At 42.0% G+C, this 19,689-nt stretch overlaps 1 protein-coding gene across 2 annotated transcripts in view; it reads left to right on the plus strand.

Moving 5' to 3' along the window:
- Positions 1 to 19,689, plus strand: part of scube1 (signal peptide, CUB domain, EGF-like 1) — a 115,564-nt gene that overhangs the window by 16,432 nt on the left and 79,443 nt on the right. For both annotated transcript variants that reach the window (XM_005742638.1, XM_005742639.1), the window contains exon 3: positions 7,808 to 7,933. In XM_005742638.1, coding sequence (XP_005742695.1) covers positions 7,808 to 7,933 — 126 coding nt within the window. The remainder of the gene's footprint in view (positions 1 to 7,807; positions 7,934 to 19,689) is intronic.

A 19,689-nucleotide genomic window follows, 5' to 3' on the forward strand; every position in this document is an offset into this window, starting at 1 on the left:
TGCTGCTGTTGTTTAGCGCGACATCTGCTGGTTTCCTGTTTCTGGCGCAAAGTGGGAGATAAATAAACAAGAGAGACGATCAGCTGATCATTGATCAGTTTCATGATTGAATGAGAGAAGAAGAGGCAGCTGACAGTGTAAAGACACAGAATAAATCCACCTTTTTGTCTTTTTCATTGTAGCAGAAGTCCGGGATAAACTGTATTCCTTTTCAGCTCAACACGAAACGCGTAATATTTTCTCTGAATACGAGACGATTCAGTTTTTTAGGGGACGGTTGGAAACTCTACTAACTAACCTTATGAATAAAATAAAGTTCAACATCATCAGAGCACCCACCCAGCTGTAGAAACTCCGTCATGCTAGCTAGTATGCAGTACGAGTTATTGTACTGACAGTAAAAACTCAGCACAACGAAAATAAACTCCACCTAATCTTGAAAAAAAAAAGGTAAGTGGTCTGTATTAGTATAGCGCTTTATTAGTCCCTAAGGACCCCAAAACACTTTACACATCCAGTCATCCACCCATTCACACACACATTCACACACTGGTGATGGCAGCTACATTGTTGCCACAGCCACCCTGGGGCGCACTGACAGAGGCGAGGCTTGGTTCATATCTGACCCAGATAGACTGCAGGTCATAACTTCTTACCTGAAGTTCAGTTCACCTGACACTCTGACCGGCGTCCGCCTCGGGTCTCTCCTCCTGCCTCCCCTTCCCTCATCCACCTGCTGGCCTCTGTGGAAGCTCCGTGATGCCACCACCAAACAACGGAGTTATTTTTACACATCGGCCAGCATCTGGCCAATCCACCACGTCTCATTGTTTATACTGTCATAAAAAATAAATAAATAAAAATCATCGGCCCATAAAAACGAAAAATCACCATCGGCCCACCGGGCAAATGTCCGGTATGCCCGATGGCCAGTCCAGCTATGGGTTGAGAGTGTTACATCCTTCTTATTTATGGTTAATTCTTTTTATTTTTTTTTATTTTAAATTTCTTGCTGTTTGTATTTTTTATTTTGATGGTGTGGGGATTGGAGTTTGAGGGAATCACAGGACGAGAGAAACTGCAGAGACGTGTGTAGAACTGCAACTATTACTTTGTATGCCACAGTGATGGATACACCAATAAGACTGTCTGTAATGTGCTATTGTTCCCTCTATTTAGGACATTTGAAGGTGTGCAGTGCTGTGAAATTCAAATTTCAATGAAACCTAAAGTAGTGAATGTGTTTTGAAAATGTAGGGAGGAGAACCCACAGACTGGGGTGGCTATAGCTCAGGAGCTAAAGCAGGGCATTACAAGGTTACTGATGTTTGGTATGGACACTGGAGCAGCCCGTCTGCATACCAAATATCTTTGGGCATGATACTAATCCCAAGTTGCTCGGGCAATATACTCCCACGCATCCATCTGAGTGTTAGATAGCAAAAGAGGCAAGTTGTGTAAGTGCTTTAAGTCCTCAGAGTAGAAGAGCACTATATAACAACCCGTCCATTTATACATGTTTGTGCTAAAATGTAGGAAGTAAAAATAAAAAGTTATCAGAAAAATGCATTCTGAAGTAAAGTAACCTCTGATTGACCTATTTATTAATTCCTGCCATAAAATAGCATTGGTATTCAGTAAACAGAGCATGTAATTATTCAACTTAGAATCCAGACACTAGAAACCTTCAGAGGCCAGTATCCTACCTGAAAGGAAAGCTGCATCCTCCCCCTTTCTCATTTACTCCCTGTGCCCTTCAGAATATAATTCCAGTGTGGGAGTGGGGGTGTAGGTCCATCAGCAAAGGCGCCTAATTCACTTGATGAGACGTGGAGCATAAACATTTCTCTAGTAATTAGAAAATGCGTGCATGTGAGCGGAAGCAGCAGCCACTGAGTCAGTGTTGGGGCACTGCTGTCAGATGTCAGCAACAGCTCAGGGGCAGGAAGTGGCACTGTTTGAGGCAAAGTAGATCCAGTGAAATGCCTTCCTCCTCCTTCTACACAGCTCCCCACCTCCCTCTAATCTCTCTGTCAAACAAACATATGAGCACTTAACGCTTACGCAATAAGCAGAAGTTCAGAAAAGTTGCCACGAATTAGTTGAATTGTGTGGACTGTTATGCATCCATTGTTTCAAATAGTTTGTTCCAGGAAACATGAGCACAGACTGCTCGTCTCTTTGATGCTTCTTTGTTGAATGTGGCAAACTGAAGGAGCTTGTTTTGAACATATGATTCAGTTGTGTAACTGACAAAAGGACTGGCACTTACATCCCACCTTTGAGTGCCAACTGAGCACTCAGAGCTCTCTGCTGCAAGTCTCATTCACTCAATCACACACAATCATACAGTGTGTATCTGTGCCTAAGTGCTTTCTAACAGTTGTACACACCCTCACATTCCAATCGACGCATTGGGGGAAATCCGAGTTCTGTGCCCAAGGATGCTTCAACCGAAGGAGTCCGGGCCTGATCCACTGACCTTCTAATTGGCTGGTAATCTGCTCTTCCACCTGAGCCACAGCTGCCCACAGGGAGCCAAAAGTGTCACAAAAGCGACTGTGGCTTGACTTTTGTTTACTTGCACTTTTCTATTGTTCATTGCTGCTAGCTGGCATTTCTTCATACTGTCTCAGTATGTGTGTTTATTCTATGAACTGTACCACTGCCTCTTGTAGCCCACTGATTATTACCACGATGACAAGCATGGTTCAGCACTAACTCAAACCACACTAATGTGTATATATGATTTTATATTATAGACCAGTTTAAGCATCTTGGTGAAACAGAAAATGACGTTACAGAAGGAAGTGTTTAGGAATCACAGCACACACAGTTCTTTTGGCCTTTTATGGATACAGACAGTGCAGATAGACGGGGGAACATATGCAGCAAAGGGCTGCAGGTCAGACTCAAACCTGGGCCTACTGCTGTCCAGCCATACGGCATATGGTCACCTGCTCACTCACTGAGCTAAACCAGCATCACTGACCGCGTGCAGTCACAGGTGGCCGAGTGCTGACTGCAATAACTGCAGAGTTCCAAGCCTCCTCGGCATTAGCATGGGTTTCTGTGGCTAAGCAAAACAATAAAATAAAAATATAATATATCTGTTAGTTTGGTAAAACAGTTTCTTTGTTTTTTGACTGATGATCATGGAAAAGCATTTTTTGTGAGACTCTAAATGTGTCAAGACTGTCAAGTTCTGAATGTTTATTGTAAATAGCTGTGCTGGTTTTTCTAAAACGTACGTCTGACATATGCCCCCCATACGATTATAAAGAAAAAGACTAAACAGTAAAAAGTGAACTTTAACATACATCAGAGAGTACTGAGGAGTTCCTGAGCGTCATGCACTCTGAACTTTGCTCAGCATGTATCTGGGGGTAGTGATGTTGCCAGTCATACTTTGGACTCTGTCTTCACTCATGGCGTTACTATTGACCGTGTGAACATAAGTGAAGTTGTTCTCAGTGACCATAAGTCAGTCTCCTTTAATGTTTCCTGTAACTCAGAGTCTTTTTCTGAAGTTTGTCTTTAGCGCAGCCACTTTATCGATAACTGTTTTCTTCTTTTTGATAATGTGGAGCTCCTTGTTAACTTCTTACAAACTATCCAGCTGTCAGTTCCCACTCACTCTGGTTAAATAATCAAACTCACGGCCTTCACTCTTATAATGATGCATGAAAGAGGCTAGATACTTTTATTTCCACAATCGCATAAATTGTCATAAGAATAATCCAAGGATTTATATGCTACTATCAAAGGTGTTTCTTCTACAACTCAACATGCTGTGTTACATGCTGATGACGCTTTTAACACATTTCTTAATCAGTTTGTAAAAAAGGTGATGGACTTCCATCCATTCACTTCCGCTTATCCTCTCCAGTGAAATGAAACCTTTATCCTTAGACATATTAGCCGTCTGTCCTGTCTGGGACTCGCACCAGCTTTGGTCCTACATTGGCGTCTGATGCAGAGAGTTGTTCTATAATCTATAATCATTCTGCTTGATCTCAGTGCAACCTTTGATGTCTTATTTCCTTCTTACATGCTTCCTTTAGCTAGCATTCTTCAATCTTTTAATGGCATTCCTTATCATTTTAATGCCGATGATATTCAGCTGCATATGTCTTCTAACCCTCATGTCTACGGCCACTGCTTGACTCAGGTTACTAAAGAAACCCAACAATTACCCTTTTTTAAAAAAAAATACCAATAAGACTGAGATTATTGCTCCTCCTGAGTTACAGTCGGGCTCTTGAGTCTTTTTGCAAGACTGCTAAGTCCTGCATTTGAAATCTTGTTATATAAATCCTGTCTTCCTTCTCTCACCCCAACCAATCACAGCAGAGCCTGGTTCTGTCAGAGGTTTCTTCCTGTTAAAAGGGAGTTTTTCCTTCCCACTGTCGCCAAAGTGCTGTTCAAAGGGGGTCATATGATTGTTGGGTTTTCTCTGTGTGTGTTATTGTAGGGTCTACATTACAATATAAAGCACCTTGAAATGGCTGTTGTTGTGATTTGTTGCTGTATAAATATTTGATTCTTCTCTGCACTTTGACTCACATATAAAATCGTTGTCTCTTGTGTTAATTAGAGCACTAGGCTCCAGATTATCTCAGCTACTGCTTCTTCATTCACAGGCTCAGATTCAGTTAGTTGTTCCCTGTACGAGACTAAAGAGTACAGGCAACAGATCCCTTCTGTGGAGGCTGTGGCTGTGGAACATTTTACATTTTGCTGACTCTGTAGATTCTTTAAAAAAATAGCTGAAAAGTTAATTGTTTAAACAAGCTTAGTGTTGAAAATGTTTATTTATTTATTATTTATGCATTTTAAAACTACCTGTTTATAGTATTATGTCTTATTGTACCCTTTTATTGGCTATTACGTCGCTTGATGCTTTTATTTATTTTACCCACTTGTGTACACTGCTTTGTGAGCGTTTGTAGTGTTTCTTTTAATAAGCTCAGTTTGGCAGCAGGTACGAGTCCCGGGCTCCCCCACATCTGTCAGCACAGCATCTGCATGTGTAGTTGACTCAAGTTATAATGGTAAGCTAGCATTGTGCATGATGTTCTGCATTATTTGCATCTATTTAACTAGATTGGAAACATAAACTCAACCTTAATTATCAACAAGAGTGAATGAGAAACGATTGCAGCTCCTGCTCCTGCCACTTTACTTTGTGTCATTATGCCCATCAGATATTGCATACTGCGCTTTTAAAAGCCCATAAAGACGTGTATTCAAATATGGCCATCTTAACATAATCCACGATACAGACTCGGTCCGGCTGTTTGAAACAGTACAGACACCAATTAGTCACCCGCAGCTTTTCACTCACACGCAGCGCTGAGGCTGTTTCTCCCTATATGCAACGTTAGTTGTAGCCCTTACCTTCCCCTTTGTCTCTGACAGATGAAAAGCAGACGACAAAGGAGGTGCCACATCGTGTTGAACCACACCATCTGAGCTGGCAGCACAGCAAAGTGTCCAAACAACCTTTCCCCAAACAGACGCCCATTCAAGCTCAGCGTAATTAGTTGCAAATGCCTTTTAGGATGAGCCAGTGATGGCCGTGAGGAGCTTGTATACACAAAGCTCATGCTCTTTAAATGAGTGATTTTTTCCCCATTTTTTGTTACATTTTCTTTCATTTTAAAATGAACTCAATCTGCTGGTGCTCACGTATAGCTCAATTAAAGTACTTGGGTCACTTTAAAGTTTTTAAACAGGGCTCTGGTTACCTTTTCCTATAACAGGACTGAATGTTAGGCAGTGATATTAATCTTCTCATATAATCACAATCACATTGGAGCGGTCCATGACCTACACACAATATGGGCTTGTTTTGTCAGAGATCAAACAAAGCGAATTAAAATGCCCTTGTGTGTGTTAGTCTGCATAATTGGCTTCCGGTAAACATGTCTGTGATGCTTCATGGTGGAGATCGTGGCAGTCATAATTGTTTTCAAACCATTAAGTAAAACCTCTCTGATGAGGATCCTTTATGTTTATGTCTGTCTGACTCTTCAAAGCGGTCGCTTGAGCCAACATCACAACATCACTCTTGTGAAAGGAAGTGAATGGCTGAGGGTTTCATTTTTACGATTTGTCCTTCTTTCTTTTACTTGTGAAAATGCACATGTACAGCATTTCCTGCATGCAGGATAAATGTGGACGTTTTTAGGTGCATCTCTCTGATTTACTGTAATGTGTCGTGTTGCCGGTTCCACGTCACTGCATGTCAACTATTACTGTGTGCTGTTGCTGACTGCACTCATATGCGAGGCTGTTGCAAGAGTCTCTGGAGATCTGTTTTAGCCACAGAAGTAAAGGACTAAAGGGTTTAGTATGTCTCCTCATCTGTGGAAAACAGGATGAGGAGTAACTCACAGCTCACAGAGTTCGAGCTCAGAGTTGCACAAAACTCTTTTCATTGAGTCATCAGGCCATCGGGCAAGGTGCACGGATGAGGTTCTTTCCAGTGAATTTACTCTTAAATTGTTTTCATGTATACAACCTGTCAGATGAACTGTAGGCAGATAGACAGGCAGATAATACAGCAGATGTGTGGAGCAGAGCAAAATGAGACGAGATAAAAAGGGAGAGAGTTTGGGACACAGGAAGCCAGGAAAGAAGAATGAAAGGCTGCACATGACTTTGACTAACCCATCCAGGCGGCATCCTACTTGGCTCAAGGAAGAGAAGGTGCACAGACGTCAGCCTGAATCAGAGTGCACGTATACCTGTGCTGCATCAGCCGTCGCACAGACAGAGCAGGAGGACCTGGGCTTAGGTCTTCCTCTACTGCACGGCAGATCTCCTGCTGTTCACACGGAGGGGGAGGACTGTTTGTTTAAGTGGCTCTGCATGGCAACCACTTGCAAGCTGCTCCGATGAAAACCTCTGCTGGCTCAGCATGGAGGTGGGTGGTTATCCCCAGATGAATAAACACTCACTGACATCCCCCAACCAACTACTCCCTTCCTGAGCTGTACTGTGATGTTTCAGGGGTTACTCTCGAAGGATGGCACTCATCAGGGTTGATGGATTTCCTGCTACCTAAGAAACCAGCAGGAACAGACTTTTATGGTGACGTGTGTGTGTGTCGTTTTAATCACTGTATCAAACAACAGACATTAGAGTGCCTCTCTAATGTGTGTTTGCTGTCATTGTGTGTTGTTTTGGTGTCTTTACTCTCATTTGTTTCTGTCCGAGACAATTTTACTCAAGCTGAACACTTGATATGTCACGCCAGGGAAATCCACTCTAGGGCAGTGATGGTGAAATTGTATTCCTATGCATAGCACCTTTAACATATTTACATACAATACTGTTACCTGTAACTTCATTTAGCATCTGTGACCGATGCACAGACTTGATTCAGCCTTCAGGTTTCAAGGGTTCCAGTTTCATCCAGACTGTGTGAAGAGGTGTGGCAGTGAGCGAGAGCCCACTCACAAAGCTTATTAGATTTTAAGTACACAGAGTGCATTGAGTCATTGATCAGAGCTACCAAATGGAAAGCAAATTTGAAACTTGACTCACAGTGCTAATAAAAATACCCTCTGCATTTCCCCTCAAACAGCAATATTTAGTTCATTAAAGTGGTCATTTTCACGTTTACTTCTACAGTATATAGAAAAAAAAAGGTTTATTCTCAATTTACTTCAGTTAAGAGCGACTGCCTACACCGCTGAAACCGGGCTTTAATGACTCAACTGCTACGTCAGCTCTGTAATTCATTTGACACCATTTAGGCCGGCATGATTACTAACCTTTGCCCTCTGGTCTTCATCAGACATGGACGAATGTGAGAATGACTACAATGGGGGCTGTGTCCACGAATGCATCAACATACCAGGCAACTACAGGTGCATGTGCTACGATGGATTCATGCTGGCCCACGATGGACACAACTGTCTGGGTAACTCAATTTTTCAATGCATTATTCCCCTTCGTGTGCATCTCTTATAACAGGATACAAACCTCAATGACATTTGTGGTGTTTTGCAAAATAACTAAGCTTTGTTCAAAATGCGAACATCTTGAGTATTTTGTATGTGTCTGCATACTGCGTGCACATTTAGTGATGATGGGTAATCTATATATCTGTGTGTGTGTGTGTGTACATGTTTAGACATAGACATTAGGTTTAGACATTTATTTCTGGCTATGTCAATGAGATGTCCACACTAAGATATAAAAACGAGTATGTGTGTTTAAGTGTGTGCACTTTTGTCCTTGTACCTATTAAACCTGTCTGGCTCAGGACGCCTTGCTCGCATAGTCGCTCTGTCATCAGTTGGAGGGTTTCCATGATTTGTGCTGTTTTATGCTCTTTTCTGTGTACTGCAGGGAGGCGCTCAGGGTTGAAGAGTTCTCCTGCAGATATCTGGCTGTGCTTTAGTACTGACAGATCAGACCATTTAGGCCGAGTGCTCTGTTATCCACTTGCAGTCAGCTAGACTTCTGTGTTTTTTTCTCCTGCCCCGTGTAACATGCAGGACTGCGTGGATGTGCTCAAACACACTTTATCTCATCGGTCCTGTGCTGCTGACTGACGACCACAAAGTAACGTCAGAAACATAAGAACAGTCGTTCCAGATGCTCGTGTGTCTTTGCTGGGATATGTTTGGCATTTGAAAGTGTTGTAACTCATTCTTTAAACTTTTAGAGAGACTAGGTAAGAGATTGATTGCTAAGGCAGCAGCTGCCAGTGGAGACTAGCTGCTGAATTGTGGATTCACCTCACAGGAATGACTCGCAGACAGCTGATATAGAGCAGAGTTAAAGCTAAAGTTGAAGGTTTGCCATTAGAATTTAATTTCATGCACAAACATGGTCAAAGGCATTATTAACTACGCTGTCTATTGAGCTACATTCTTAACATTGACTGCACTACCAAACACATGACACACCTTTTTTTTTATTAATAATAACTCCCTGCTAAATATTTTTAATGTAAGGCGATTCGTTTAGTTCTTCTCCTTTTTTATTAAAGAGAGGAAAGTTGATCAATTTTCAGAAACTAAGAACAAAACAGCCTTATGATGAAAGGTTGATGCTTCAGTTGACTTCCTGGTTTGTTTTGTAGTGTTTGTGATCACCCACATCTATCATATGTCTGTAAGTTAGCTCAGATCATACTCTATACTCACTGTGTGGCTGTCTCTGACTGTAATCTGATTACTTTTTTAAAGTAACGAGTAAAGTAAGGGATTACTATTGCAAAAACGGTAATTAATTACCGTTACTTTCCCGTAGGAACGCTGCATTACTGCGTTACTAAAACCGTGATTTTTTTGCGAGAGTGTCTCATGACAGTGACGTAAGCGAGTGCGACGTTCGTGACAACAGCTGTGTGCAGATCAACAATGGATCACATATCGAGTGCAGAGAGAGTATGAGCGTGCAGCGTTTAAAGCGTGGAAGCACTGACCTTACTTTGAGTTTGATTCCATAAAAAGTGACAAAAACATTAGTGTCCGCTGTGCGTGGGAAGAAAACTTCTTTTTACAGCCAAAAACCCCTAAACTTCCAACAAGCACCGAGTAGCTACGACGTAATGGGAAACTCACAGAGAAACTCGCGGATTCTTCCACTGACCGCGGCACACCTGCACCAGGGTAAACCTCCGCCTACCCCACTCCTGCTTTACAGGTGAAAATAGAGCAACAGGACCGCTGAGTCTTTGACTTTATTTATTTTCTGCTGTGTTTTACTTGCATCTATTTGAAAGACTGAGTGTAAACACACAAAATATTTTATTTTATGTGCTGGAATGTGCAGAAAATAGGTTTAAATGTTAAACTAATTTCTTCCAGTCAGAGAATGTTGCAGATAATTAAATTTTTGCTTGATGCATAAAGTTAAAAGATTAAAACTAATAAAACAAGTTTTAAAAAGAGACTTTTCCATTTGATCACATTTTGTATGATGGATTATGCAGAAAAAGTAGAATTGGGCTGAAAGATTCTGTCATGGCTACTGAATGGACCCACGCGCAGACAGTTCTTTCAAGGAAACAAAAAGGGGATTTATTTACAATAGGGATCACCTTAGTGCAAAATATATGTACAGTGAGTTGGGAGGGGGTCCAGGGCTCCAGGGAGAGAAGGGGGGGGGGGAATCCACACACACGCTTCCTCTTCCACTCAGTCACCGCCACCGCTCCTCCGCACACACGCACTCCTCTTCAGCCGCACTCGCTCCAACACTCCACACACTGCCCCACTTGGACAGGTCCGGTGATTCGGTCCAGAATCTACAGACAGAAGGTCAAGGTTAGTTCCACAACATAAAACACATGTAAGCGATTCTTCTTTGAATATGCCGCGAGCACGAACTCAGGTGGTTCGACGTTCCAGCGGTGAGCTGCTCTGTGCCACTGCCTTAAATAGCAGCTGGGGAAATCAGCCAGATCAGCCGCAGGTGGACACCATCCACAGGGGTGCGTGGGCCAAGAGTGAGAGCCCGTAATGAGCTCCACCCAGGCAGAGAGGAGGAGGAGAGACAAAAAACTAAAACTAACAACAACAAAACCTGTAGCCAGCGTGGGCCAACCAGAGAGACACGGGGACCGTGACAGATCTATCGCTTTATCACCTCTTCAGGTTGTAAATCGTGTTTTTAAAAAGTAACTAAGTAATTAATTACTTTTGAAAATAAGTAATCAGTAAAGTAACGGGATTACTTTTTTGGGGAAGTAATCAGTAATTAGTTACTGATTACTTTTTTCAAGTAACTTGACCAACGCTGCTGACGACCAGCTCTATCAATTGTAAATATTAAATGTTTATGCAGTTAAATGCAGTACTTTCATTGAACTAACTGATTTCCCAGACAGTGCTGGTGCAGCCTGCACTTGTTTGAAACAGGACTTCCCCTCTCCATCATCATCAGGCTTCCTTGCTAACACGCTAAAGGTTTCTTCACACTACAGAACTTTACACCTTTCCAAGTTTTCATTGTTTTTCTCCCCTCATTGTCTTGTCATTTAACACTAAGAGGGCGCGCTGTGCTTGCACGAGCTATTCTTATTCTATATTCCTTTTAATTCATTATAAGTCAGCATCTAGTGGTCATTAAAGGAACTGCATTTCAATCGATTCTCACGAGTTTCTTCGGGTTTTAGACTTGAACTCTTTCGAAATGTGTTAAATGTGACTGGCTGAGAGACATAATGGCAGCAGCCCTGCTTGTTAAAGAGATTTTCCCTGAGAACATGGCAGTTTTACATGTGGAGCAGTGGGTTGGTGGGAAGCTGTCACCATAATTATGTGTTGCTGTGTTTTGTGTTGTTTATTTTCTGCTGGCTTGTCATCCTGTGCCGCTAGCTTGGTTAGCCGTTGCGTCGTCCTTAAAAAGAGGGCATGTGGTTCGTGGCATTTCACCGCACGTGTTTGTGCCACTAATTCAAGTGATACCAACTGACTGCTGTGGGAACTGTCATCGGTCGCTCTTTGCAGCCCAGTGACAGGAAATCAGTGCGAGACTTGTTTTATTAGATGGTGACTGAAACTGGCTGTTATGAACTGCTGCTAATTAAAACCAGGTTACTGAGTTCAAACGAGGCAGTAAAGTGTGAAATCAGATGCAAGATGTGTGTGATCACAGTCAGACCGCTACCAGCTACTTGTTTGCCTTTCCTAATTTCTGCATTCCTGTCCTTTTCTCTGTATTTTGGCATTTGTCATTCAGTTCTCTGTTCTTGTTGATTAGCCATTTTCCCCTCTTTTTATTCTCCTGTCCATAAATATTCCATGCCTTTATTTTGAAAGCATGTTCTCTGGTGGTGCCCAGTATCTCTGCCTCACAGTCCTCTCTCACTCTATTATTTGAGTTTTTCTTCACCTCCATCTCTTCGCCCAGTGCTTCCTCTGTTGATCTGTGACATGCTCTTTTTATCCTCCCATCTTTCTCTGTCATGTTTTTAGCATGTTTCGAAATCTTTCTGTTTGCTGACCTTTGTCTTATAACACATCAGCAGCTACAAATGTGAACAGAAACAGCTATGCTAACAGCTATAAGTATACCTGAATACATGCCTGTATTTAAAGGTATGTATCTAGGTTTTTCTTTTGTATATTTGTACATTGGATATTTCTGAACACTGTTCATATGTGCTGTAGAACTGTGCACCTCAGCCCATGTCTGCACTGAGCAGGAGATCTCTGTATCTCTGTGTCTGATTGTACACATGTAGTGACAATAAAAGGCATTCTCTGCATTTAGTATAAATCTGTAGAGAGAGAGTTTGTTAATTGTTACCCATCTACTCCCTCATGTTGCCACCTGTTACAGCTAAAAGGAGGATAAGGAAATGTTCTTCTGTTCGTTGAAGAAGCAAATATAGCGTTACTACACAAACACTGTTCAAACTAAAAGTCATATTTTCAAAATGCAGACCCATTTTCATGTGACGCTGTTCCACATCTTTAGCAAAGAGAATACAACTGAGACAGACAAACAGAAATATTCAGCGCGTCCCATCATTCACCAGGACTTTGATGTTTGGGCAATAATCCCAAACACCATGATATACAAATGACCCCAAAGGTGTGTAATGACAGTATTTGTCTCCCTGCCAGATGCGTACAAAGTGAAAATAAATTAGGAAACTACTGCGGCACCCTGAAGTGGCTCAGTGGGGGACGTGATCGATGGTAAAGGTTTGTTGTTTTTAAATGGAGAAACCAAAGAAACCAGTCACGCCCATGAAAATGTTTCTCTGAATTGGAACATTTTCGACCGTTGGGGTTAAATGTATGGACGAGAGGCAAGACCTTCAGAAATGTGAAGGTTGCAGTGAAGTTAGCTTCTTTTTAATGCAGTGTTATGTCCTTTGTGGTGATGTCACCATTGCTACACAGAATATAAAAATGTCAAATGGATTTTCTAATCTGCAGTTCGTGTGCCTTTCCAATGATCTGTCATTTGTAATGCGACTACAGTAAATTAAGTGTATAACTTACTATGAAATTGTTCTTAGATCTTTTATGTCTTAATTGTTTCTATAAATGGTTTGCTCATTAAAAAACTATCTAACAACAAATGGTATCTATTGTGGTCTGCCACTGGTATATTCATAGAATTAGACGCGTCTTCAGCAATTAAACATGAAACAGAAAATAATTTACTAAATTTGCAAGATGGAAGGATGTTGTTTTGGGCTGCTGCCATTTATTTTACCCACCTGGTGGTTTTGCCATTTCTGTATGACCTCTGTTGAACTTTTTTATTCCCTAAAGTTCAGCTGAAAACAAGGAATTCAAACGAGACAAATCCAGTCAGTTCGTGGGCAGAGGTGTTGGGATTACTCACATGTGTAGTAGTAGCCCTGTGATGTGTGGCTTACTCTGATCCCAGATGTTTTTGCAAATGTGGGACAATATCTCATTTTGGAATGCGGTCCTTGAATTTTCCATTTGAAAACTCATAAAGCCAAAAGGGAACAGCATTGTTTGGCCACCGAAGATCCAGAAGATTAGCTTATACTTCAGATATGATGTGTGTTACATAGAATCCATCTACATTAAGCCCACTTTGAGAAGATATATGACACTGCAGCTTACGTTCCTGTGTATTGACTCATGGAGACTCTCTGATGCTTCGTGTTTACTGTCGTCGCTAGCTAAAGAGATAAATAGTGCCCTGTGATGCATGGTAACCCTATAAACAGAACTTTCGGAGAGTGACGTGTTGGCCTAACATCAAACCGCAGTTAAAGCCGAGCTCCAGTCTTGTTCTTCGTGCTGCCCATCAACCAGAACGGCAGTATTTGTTATAATGTCTCACTCTCCAGTGTCTCATTCAGCACATTTACTGTATAGAAAATGTGTTGCACACTCGTTTTGTATATGAACACTATTGATTCATAGACAGATAGTGTCTTGGCTCTCATATTACAAGTTGTCATAACATCGTATGTCAGTGCTGTGGGTTGAATCAGCTGTGATAAGTGCAAAGATGTTGTACATTAAAGTCATATGTCTTCCATGACTGGTGAAAGAGTCGCTAACAGGCACTGCTCTGCTTTCTGACTCATTAATCATAGCTTGGCGAATAATGTCGATTGCTGCGACACATATGTCTTCAGGTCCGATCAGCTTCGGGTTCAGGTTGTGTGGTTTCGCAGCAGGAGAGGTTGCCGATGATCAAAGCTGACGGGGAAGTGGTAAGTTGACTGCGGTGTTTGGTCACCATCACAGGGCAACAGAATAATATGAAAACAACATTTTTATCCAGCTTGTTTGTTTCAAAGTTCACTCTCAATTTATTTCTCATTTTTCTCACACTCTCTGGGCCTGCCTGTGGAAAACAATAACGACTCGTGGTTTTTAATAGACCCAAAGAATGACATTCAGAAACCTCAGAAACTTGTGGTGTTTTGAAGAAGCCTGGGATGACAAACTGCACTTTGAAAAAGTGAGCCAAGAAAAAAGAAAAAGGGCAACAGACGTGTGCGAGTCTGCAGGAAGTCTTCCAGATGCACCGTGTCAACGAGTCGAGCTCTAATTGATTTAAGATTGCTTAATTTTGTTCTGATTAAAGAGTGATCCTGTTCAGCTCCTTTCTTCTTTTGACTTTATTTATTTGGCTTTGGCTTAGACGCAGCTGGCCTCAATGTGTCGATGGTTCGGTGCCCTCTGTGAATGTCTGGCGCTCTCGCTTCAGTTTATTTTTGTTCCGACAAGTTCTTTTTATTTCATGTGGAGATCTGAGAGGTGACTGCACAGTGGGGCAGTCATCAGAGACAGTGTGTCACAGAGCAGTCCAACATGTAAAAGACAAGGTCTGCATGGGGAAACACAAACTTGCATGCAACTTCCAATGTATGGAACAGATGCTGTTGGTGGAATATCTGCACCAACAGATAAGACACAGAAATGCACCACAGTAAAAAAGTACTTGTACATAGTCATTTATAAGGCTGGGCTGTGAAAGTCTTTCTGGGCATCTTCCAAAGTTTAACAGTGCACATATTGCCCAGCAAAAGAGAATAAACAGACTTTGGAAGATACCTCATTGGAGAGATGAACCCATTCTCTTGCGCTTATCCTTGTCAGAGTCGCAGGGGAGCTGAAGCCTATCCCAGTGACCTGGGAACTGTCATGTTCCAGCTGTGTGCAGGCAGGGATTGGACCCAAACGCAAACTCACTGAGACACGAGGAATAAACTCAAAAGCACTGCTTTGTTGCAGGAGAACGGGGAAAACAGAACTAAACCAAGCTGGGAAATGAGTAACTGAACCGCGAGGAAACACAGGGAAACAGCCATGAGGGGCGACGCGACACGGAACAGAGGGAGACTCTGACATAAATACACAGGAGGTAATGAGGGAAGTGGAAGCACACAGGGAACACAGCTGAGAACAATTACACTTGACAGGACGGGGAGGACACGAAACTAGAAACGCTGACACCAAGATGTGGACCTTAAACGTAACACGGGAAGTACACAGACAGCCTGGAGAGAGAGAGGGAGAGAACACGAAGAAATACACGAAGGGGAGAGGAAAACACAAGGAGTGGGAGCAAAGCACAATAACTCACATAGGCAACAACACAGGGGAAACATACAGGCAGAGAAGATTAAACACAGAACAGAAGGCACAGAGAAACATGAGGGGCAGGGGATCAAAACCTAGGAACCGTAGAATAAATCACAAATGAACCTGACATAATCCAAAGATCACAAAGAACTGAAAACGCTGGGTCAGGAGCAGTGTTGGTCAAGTTACCTGAAAAAAGTAATCAGATTACAGTAACGCGTTACAAGTAACGCGTTACTGTAATCTGATTACTATTTTGCACAGTGATTCTTGTAGATTTGATGTGGATGGCATGCCTGGGATTATTGTCATGTTTTTTGGCCCAGTTTTAGCTGGCTTCACATTAAGAATACTTTGGTATACAGAGGTTTCAGTAACGGGATTGTGCCGATATCCCGTTCTTCAAATCAAGGCAAAATCATCCTCATTGTGCTCGACTGTTGGTTTGAGGTGTTTTGGTTAATATGTGGTTTCCTTTTGCCCGACTGATATAGGAAGACTGATGCCAATAAATTCAAACTTTAAAAGCCAATATTCTAAATCAGAATACTGATTGATTTAGATATGCAAAACATGAACAAATTTCTCTAACGGTTATTATGTGTAGTTATTTATTTACTTGTTTACGCTTTGCCTGACTGTTCAGATGAGCAGGTTGTTACGTTTGTAGCATTCCACACGCGTTACCAAGAAGGAAGCTGCAGAGTGCCCTCTAGTGGACAAATAATGCAACTTAGGATGTTACAAGTTGAACGGTATTTCTCGCAATCTCTTCTTTACATTTTAAGACGTACATTATTAGCAGTTACATATATTGATGCTGATAGATGGCAAATAGATAATTTTAGGATCCACTATGTACCCGCTGGTTTTTATATTTTTAATGCTGTCTGAATGAGAGTGTACTTTCTTTTCCCCATGACTGTATCGCAACTATGAATTACAAGCTTTACCCCCCTTACTAGGGATGGGTATCGTTTAGGTTTTATCCGATACCGGTGCCAAATCGGTACTTTTGAAACGGTGCCGGTGCTTAAACGGTGCTCGAACCGGTGCTTAAAGAATGGAGAACACAAAATTGGTCCAAAAACCTCTCATGTTCAGCTGTTTTTTTTTGTAAAAAGATAACAATGTTAGCCTTTTCTGCAGCTATGTGGCATATATGGCATCACTCTTGGCTGGAAGCAGGGCTTAAACAATGGAAAAAACACAAACTTTGTCCAAAACCTCTCATGTTCAGCTGTTTCCCACTTTAGGGGTTAGGGTTAGGGTTAGGGTTTAGTGTACGTGACAAATAAAATTTGAATTTGAATTTGAATTTTTCTTTGGTCATTTTAGCCTTTGTGGCCAGGGTGAAGGGAGTATCTGCCATCAAACAAGAGGACAGCCTCATGTAACTATGATGATGTTTGCTAGTTCACCTTACATGCATTAATGTAATAACGTGGTTAGCCTACTCAACGTAAATTACACACGAACAACATGAAGCTACTCACGCAGAGAAGAACGGCTGCTGCTGCATCATCATCCGTCAGCATTTCTGCTACACTGGCAGGGCTAGGGGCCAGGACTCTCCTCTTCGGGTTTTTGGGGGATGTTGCTCCGGGTCCGATAACTGGCAACCCACCCGACGTGCACGGTGTGAGGTCTCGCAGCAAGCTATCAAATACGGCGCATTTCTCGGCTTTTAAAAAAAAACGCTATGCGTCGCCAGGTGTTTCATCGGATTCGAGGTGTTACCTCCTTTGACAGTATCACAGTATCAGCTTAAAGCACTTGTTGCAGGCTGTTAGTTTGCATATTTTGCTGTGAAGTACAGCCAGACTTTTGACCGCTTCGCCTTGGACATTTTTAATCTGTAGCTCTGCTCTAACAGAACGTACGTACCTGGCCCCGCCTACTATCCTCGGAAACGTAAAATGATTGGCTAGAAGTGTATCACAGCTCAGGAAAAAAAAGCACCGAAATAAAGCACCGAAATGTGCGCTGCTTTTCGGTCTGGTTACTACCGTTTATGTCAGGATGGCACCGGACACCGGTACCCATCCCTACCCCTTACCTTTCCGTGCCTTTTTCCATTTTGTTTTTCACGCCACTTGCCTTGCTTTAAGCCTTGCCTTAATTACCTTGAGGAAGCTGGTGTGATTTCGCACCATATAAATAACATTGAATTGAATTGAATTGCCTCCCTCAGCCTCTCAGTTGATGTGAGAAGCACATTGTCACTGTGTCCAAACAAACTTTTACACGAGTTTACAAAGCGCAATCAAACAAAACAGACGAGTGCATTTTGGAACTGGCCTTTGTTCATGCAGAAATGTTGGCAGAGATCACTTAGACTTGGACACAGCTTCAGTTCTTCTTTCTCTGTCCTCACTCCCTCCCCCTCTCCAGCCTGGAAACTAAATGAACCAGTCATATTATGACAAGCATTAAACCATGAGATTTGCTTGAAATAGTGTTAGGAAGTGCAATAAAAACAAAGCTGAGGGTTCAGCGAGGACAACGTGACTTCTGTGCTATTCTTAAACCACTTTATTTACGCATTTACTGGAAGCTGCATTTATAAGGCCAGGACACAATGCTTGTCTAGACTCCCATTCATGCGCCATCTACAGTAGCCTACATTTGGTAAAAATGCAGTGCAGTTAAGGTCAGTAGAATAAAAGTCTGAAGTCTAGTCGAGTCTATGGAGTTTCATTTTTCACAGTTTAAGCTTTGTGATTGCATCTTGTGGTTTAGCACGCTCAGAGAGAGGGATGTGCACCTGCCAAACTAGTCAAAACCACCTTGTGGTAGTCTCTTGCTACAGCAGGAGTCCATGAGGACATTTGATGATGCTAGTGATATGATATCATTGACATCATATGATGTCATGCACACACAAACTAAACACAAAATAACCGCTCGAGTACTATGTACTTTCTATCTGATATTTAAACACCAATGGATACATCAGAGAGCAACACGAGGTCAGGATCTTGCATGCAGACCGGAGAAGCTAGGCACCGAACCACCACCTTTCCGATTAGTCACTGACTTACTCTACAGCCACCCCAATAATACATCTTTAGAATGACCTAATTGTGTTGTTTATGTCATTCAAGCAGTTACTACAAAGACAGAGTTCCAGTTTGCAAATGCTTTTTCGAAGCTGGAAACTATATAAATGATTTCCCACCAACACAGCGGCCCATATATTACACATATGTACTCTTTTTTATGGCCTCCCTTTAAATAAACATAGTATAGGGCTCTGTAACTAGAGGAGTGTCATGTCTGGTGCATTTCTTGTTCTTGTTTTTCTGTATTCCCTGAAGAGCCTCTCTCTTTAACACCATGTGGGGGGCGACCTTAGTAAACAGTGCAAGAGACAAGAGGAAAGACCTACCTGTACCTAAGAGGAAAACCTCTTAGCAAAATCACAGTTTCAGATGCTAGCAGACAGGCTGGTCACACTATGCTCAGAGTTTTACATTTGATACTGAACAGAAGTATATGTTTGTGCAGAGCAGCGGGTCTCATGCTAATATACAGGAACTCACAAAGACATCCGTTCATTGAGTGGAAGGTATATGTGAAGGTCCTATGGACCTGTCTCTTGATAGTTATTGTCTGAACTCTCTTATCTGACATTAGAAATTAAGGTGCTGTGTTCATTTTACTAAAGCTGAAAGGTTCTTCTAAGTGTAAATAATTACCAGCTTTCCTTTTCGTTATGACAGACTTTCCAAAGTGTTCCTTTCTGAATTGGAGTAAATATGGCTGTTTTAAAGGTGCTGTGGCGGTTAGTACTGTTTCATCATAGCAAGAAGATCCTTGGTTCAGCTCCTGCCTGGGGCTTTTTGTGTGTGTGGAGCTTCCATGTCATGGTACTCTGGCTTTCTCCCAGAGTCCAAAGATATGGATGGGTCCGGTTAATTGGTGAGTGAAAGATAGGCAGCTTGTCCTGGATGTACCCTGTCTCTTGCCCTTTAACAAGCAGGAGGATATGGGTGGATGGCTTATTTGCTTTGAGATGAGGTTAGATGGTGTGCTTTGCTTGCCATTTATGTAAGCTAGGTAGAACATTATAAACTTAAATGTATTAACTCTCATCTGAGGCAAGTCTTGTTTTATTAAGCAG

The sequence above is a fragment of the Pundamilia nyererei genome, unplaced genomic scaffold, assembly GCF_000239375.1.
Source record: "Pundamilia nyererei isolate P.nyererei 1_Seehausen unplaced genomic scaffold, PunNye1.0 scaffold00122, whole genome shotgun sequence".
NCBI lineage: Eukaryota > Metazoa > Chordata > Actinopteri > Cichliformes > Cichlidae > Pundamilia > Pundamilia nyererei.